This window comes from Vigna angularis, chromosome 4, assembly GCF_016808095.1.
Source record: "Vigna angularis cultivar LongXiaoDou No.4 chromosome 4, ASM1680809v1, whole genome shotgun sequence".
NCBI classification, from domain to species: Eukaryota; Viridiplantae; Streptophyta; class Magnoliopsida; order Fabales; family Fabaceae; genus Vigna; species Vigna angularis.
In genome coordinates, this window is record NC_068973.1 from 3,190,135 (window position 1) to 3,196,062 (window position 5,928).

At 33.0% G+C, this 5,928-nt stretch overlaps 1 protein-coding gene across 1 annotated transcript; it reads left to right on the forward strand.

The window, feature by feature from the left end:
- The first annotated feature begins 371 nt into the window (after positions 1-371).
- Positions 372-1,917, forward strand: LOC108332002 (probable xyloglucan endotransglucosylase/hydrolase protein 23). The gene is made up of 3 exons (XM_017567079.1): positions 372-735; positions 912-1,105; positions 1,292-1,917. The coding sequence occupies exons 1-3, from the start codon at positions 382-384 to the stop codon at positions 1,662-1,664; spliced, it is 921 nt and encodes a 306-aa protein (XP_017422568.1). The 5' UTR covers positions 372-381; the 3' UTR covers positions 1,665-1,917.
- The last annotated feature ends 4,011 nt before the right edge of the window (positions 1,918-5,928 follow it).

The following is a 5,928-nucleotide window of genomic DNA, read 5'->3' on the forward strand; positions in this document are numbered from 1 at the left end:
CCTAAATTGATAAGACTGCACTTGGATATTATCCCTCCTTAGCTGTCATGGTCCCATCTCACTTTATGCGAAGTCAACAAATACCATTTCTTCACTATTTTTATCTCTCCATAGTTTCCATACATAAACTTCATTATAGATTGTTAACTTTAAATAAACAAAAGTTAGTCAAATAATATTATCATGTAATTTAATCAGTTTATTGCACCAGCATTTGCCTAATACATAAAAGAACAACATTAATCATCTACTACATAAGTTAGATCATTTTCCCTTTCTCACAACCACTTGCTCTACTTTCAAATCCAATCACCCTTTACATTAATAATTGCCTCTTATCAACATCTTGGCCTCTATAAATAGCTTCAAAACTTGACTTGCATGCACCACTTTCACCAAACATATCTATTTTTCCCTCTCTATTGCTACACAAAACCAAGGCATATCATCATCATCATCACCACTTTCGTTGAGATGAAAAATATTGGGTTTCTTGCGGTGGTGGTAGCTACGTTTGTGGTGGCAGCCACCGCCGGTAGCTTCTTCCAAGACTTTGAGTTAACATGGGGTGGTGGTCGTGCCAAAATCCTTGAAAATGGAAACCTTCTTACTCTCTCCCTAGACAAGGCTTCTGGCTCCGGCTTTCGTTCCAAAAACGAGTACTTGTTTGGAAAAATTGACATGCAGCTCAAACTCGTGCCTGGAAACTCAGCTGGCACTGTCACAGCCTATTACGTAAGTGATTGACTCGAACTAGTTTAGCTCTTCATGGTTTTATTTTGAACTCAGATAAAATTTGCACGCTCGTGTGCAGATAAACACATCGATCAAACATTAAAGAAATCCGTTAAAGCGTTGTTTAGCATGAAATGTTGTGAAATAATAAATGGTGTTGCTTGTGATTTATGCAGCTGTCTTCTCTGGGACCTACTCATGATGAAATAGACTTCGAATTTTTGGGCAACTTGAGTGGTGATCCTTACACTCTTCACACCAACGTATTCAGCCAAGGGAAAGGGAATAGAGAACAACAGTTCCATCTATGGTTTGACCCCACCAAGGACTTCCACACATACTCCGTCCAATGGAATCCTGCAAGCATCATGTAAGAGACCATAACCAGTTAACATCTCAATTTCCCATGAAAGATGCACTTTTTCCTTTTTTTCTTTATATTTGATTACAAATGGATAAATTTTTCAAAACCATCAGCTATTATATTCATCTTTCGCACATTAATTTGGCTACTCACTCACAAAAAATCAACCTTTTCTGTGATTTCATCTATCAGATTTTCTGTGGATGGAACACCGATAAGGGAGTTCAAGAATTTGGAGACAAAGGGTGTTCCATTCCCCAAGAACCAACCTATGAGAATATACTCTAGCTTATGGGATGCTGAGGATTGGGCCACGAGAGGTGGGCTTGTGAAAACGGACTGGAGCCAGGCCCCATTCACGGCCTCATACAGAAACTTCAATGCAGAAGCTTGTGTTTGGTCTTCTTCAGGTTCTTCTTCGTGTTCTTCCTCCTCTGGCCAATCACTGGACGCCACGGGGCAAGCCAAGCTTCGTTTGGTGCAAAAGAACTACATGGTTTACAACTACTGCACTGATATCAGACGTTTTCCACAAGGGCTCCCTCCAGAATGTTCCTTTGCTTGAGGATCAACATGAACATCAAACCAAAGTTGCATATATTATACTTTAGAAATTGTCCCAATATACGTAAATGCATGTTTTGTTAATTCCTTTTCTTGTATGAATTTGTGGAGCTAAAACTATGATTGTTGGTCTGTGCTTTGTTGAGCACTGACAGATAAATTGTGTGCAAAATCATATTCATGGCACTGTGTAATGTGCTGCAATTGTAAACTATGCCAATTAATAAATTTGTCTCAGAGGGTTAAAAAGCTCATGCAACTCTTATTCTATTGGCTTCCCAAAAGTGCATGATACAAAATATAGTAATCTACAGTTTCATGCCTTTGGTTCTCATTCTTTGGATAAAAAATTAAATTTAATTAGTATATGACATGTACATTTATTCAATATTTTTTAACTCAAAGATTTATAATAATAATATTAATGAAGGTCACGCACACGCGCAAACACGCGCGCATGCACGCACACATTTAATGCTTTAAAAGTGAGTTTCTCAATTTTGTATATCCTGAAAAAAAATTGAAGTAAAGAATACTATCCGACTAGATGTACCTTAGGTCATGGCCATTTTCTTTTTGCATTCCATTTTTTCTTATTTAAAATATATTTTCAAATAGATTATTTTAGAATATATACAATTGGAAAAACTTTTAGATTTATTCCAAAAAGATGAAGTTCTTTTATGTGTAAATAATATAATAGAAACTAGAGAGTGTATCCGAAGAAGCCTGAGAGTAATATATGGCTAGGTGAAATTTCCCTAAAGAAAAGAATCTAACGTTATATACAAATTCAATTTTAAAGAATAAACTTAGGACTGGTAGGATATTGAAATGGAGAAAATCAAACGTGGAACTTAAAATAGAGAAGATAATGGTTTGAATGGGAGAAGGATATAGTGGTAAACCTTATGAGAGAGGTGGATGATAGTACACTAGTTAGAAATAAAGAGAATGAGAGGATATAAAATATTTATTTTTGTTGATAAAGAAAAAAAACTTCAGAAAGAGGACATAATTGGAATAACAAAAATAATCCAAAAACAACGAACCATCACCCTCACTGCTTTAACGCATAAAACACCAACAAGTGGAGGTCCCAAGACAGAGCCATAATATTCACGCAAAAATAAATAAATAAATAAAGTTGCGTAACCCGGTGAAAATAAAAACAAATCTTCTATTCTTTTGTTAATGGGATTATCTTCAATAATATATTAATCAGCATATTCTTTCATATATTATTATTATTATTATTATTATTATTATGGAGATAAACATGCCTAGAAGGAAGAAGTTTGTGGAATATGGTGAAGTGTGGTCTCAACAGGGAACGATAATAACAATGCTTTCAACAGTAATTCAATTATTCATTAAATAAGGTGTTGATTGTTATAGATATATGATAGAACTAAAATTAACTTAATAAAAATTTTGTAATAATTAAATAAAAATACAAAGTAACATTAAAAGTATAATTATAATTCTATGATATTGAAAACTAAAATAAAAAATAAATGTATAGGTTTTAATATTTAAAATGCATATAAAACTAAAAATAAATGTTAGTCATATTAAAATTTTAATATTTTCTTTTTTATTATCAATAAATTTATAAGTAGAATAGATGATAAAAAATTAGGTCAATTTTTTTATATGGTTAAAATAATGTATTACTAAATATATAGTTTTAATCATCAGTTTTTGACTGATTTTATTTAATTTTACAATTTCTTTTACTAACTCTTCTTCAGATGAATTTTGTTATTTTTTAAAATTAATTTGACTAATCGTTAAAATAAAATAGAAGCGATAATGTGGATTGATTTATCCTACATAATTGTGGACTAATGTGTAAAAAATGTATTAATACTGCTTTCTTTAATTTGGTGATTAAAGACGCACAAAATGAAACTTAAACAATATATACATTGTTGGCCGCACGACCGGTCGCAGCGTAGTAGTGATAAATATCGTTCTGTTTCAAGAGACTTGTGCAACATATGACAATTATTCCTTTTAGAACTCAATTAGACATCAAAGTGCACACAAGAAACTATTTTTGGTATTTTATCGAACAGTTGGTGTGCAAGGAATTTAACATAGTGTATTTACAATTTGTTAATACTAGAATTCATCCATTTCATTCTCATGCATTCACAAACATCTCAATTCCATCCAATAGATATTCAATTTCAATTCTAGGTTCAAATCATATTTCTCAATGCATCAAGAACCAAAAATCATGCATGGGTGATCAATCCAAAACAAGCATTAAGCATGAACACTAAAGTAAAATAGAAGAGCATATATCATTAGCATCATAAAATACACAAGAATTCCATGTTTTACAACTAATCTCAACAAATAGGAAAAATTCTCCATGGTGAAAAACTTAGTGTTCTACAAAATTGAAGAGATAGGAAAGAGATTGGAACCAAAGAAAATATGCATAGCCTTTCCCAAGGTTCTTAGCAGCTGCTCCATGCTCCATTTGCGCCTCCCCTTCGCAATTGCATCTCCAATTTGTGACCCATCTTCTTCCTCAACCCAAAAGAGGCAAAATCACCATTGATGAAGCTTGAACACCCAAGGAGGAGAGGGAGAGCTTCCCAACACCCCAAACAGCCTCCAAGGGCCTCTCCCAATCTCTCAAGGTGAAGAATATGAGGAGAAGAATGCCCAAAAAATCGCGAGACCCATGTTTAAATAACCCATTTTGACACACCAGAGTCGCCACCGCTCAGCTGCACCCTAGCAGCAGCATTCCAGAGAGCAGGGCGCTCAACTGCACCCCAACGGGCACCCCAGCTGCAGCATTCCAGAGACATATAGCTCAGCTACAGCCATTTTTGACAGCATTATAAAATTCAAGTTATTGTGCGATTCCAAATGCTTCCAACATGGGTATTTGCTTCAAATTGATCTTTTATTGTCCCAAAACATGTTCCCATGAGTTCTTTCTTATTTTCCTCCACTAGAATTGCTTCCTATTCATTTATTTCACACACTCAAACAAAGATATTAGAGGTAAAAACAAGCATATACTAAATAAAACACAAGAAAACTAGAAAACACACTAAACTTGAGGATAAAACAAGGTAAAAACTATGAAGGTGTTGATTTATTCACAAAATATACACACAAAGACACGTAAAATCAACCGTTATCATACATGCAATGGGAAATTAATTACGAGTAATAACCATGATTAACTTCACACCACAAAACCACTACTTTGACATAATTCAAGGTGAATGAGCACAATCTAATTTTTCAACAATTAGGTTGTCTTGCAAGATATAAGAAACTTCGTCATACTAACATGTCTAGTAACTCTCATAATATTATTCATCATTATAATTAACTTATGGAATTGAAAATAATGCATATTTTAGTCTTGAATATTTAAATTTATATTCAATAAAAAAGACTAGTGTTCATCATATTTATTATAAAGAGGTATCACTTATGGGATCCCACTCCTTACAAATTTATTGTTAGCAAGGATGTAGTCTTTGCAGGAAATGAACTTCAAAGTGAGTATACAAATGACAACTTGAAGAAGGACAAGTCGTAGTCAGATAAAGAAGAACCCTTCAGAAAATTCTTCTAAGTTAGACAAGGAGCACGAAGGACATGAGTCAAATGAGATTGGTGATGAAGAACTTCGACGATCAACAAGAGAAGAGTCAAACCATCTTGGCATTCACAATATGTGACGACCATTCAAAATGTGTATTGTCTCCTAATTAAAGAAGGAAAACCTTCAACTTTTCAAGAAGTTGTGAGTGATACATAAGCTTCTCTATGGATGATTGCAATGCAAGAAGAAGTGAAGGCTCTTTACAAAAACAAGACATGGAGGCTTGTTGAACTTTCAAAAGGTCAGAAAGTTATTGGTTGCAAATGAGTCTATAAAATCAAGAGAGATGGAAATGATTAAGTGAAAAGATATCGTGCTAGATTAGTGATAAAGGGATATAATGAGATGTTCTTACTAGTTGTTAGATTGACAACAATCATAATTATCCTAATAATGTGTGTTTCATTTGATTTACATCTTGAACAATTGGATGTAAAGACTACTTTTTCTCAAGGAGAACTTGAAGAATAAATAAATAAATATATATATATATATATATATATATATATATATATATATATATATATATATATATATATATATATATATATATATATATATATATATATACCAATCAGAAGGCTTTAAAGGATAAGAAAACTTGGTTTTCAAGTTGAAC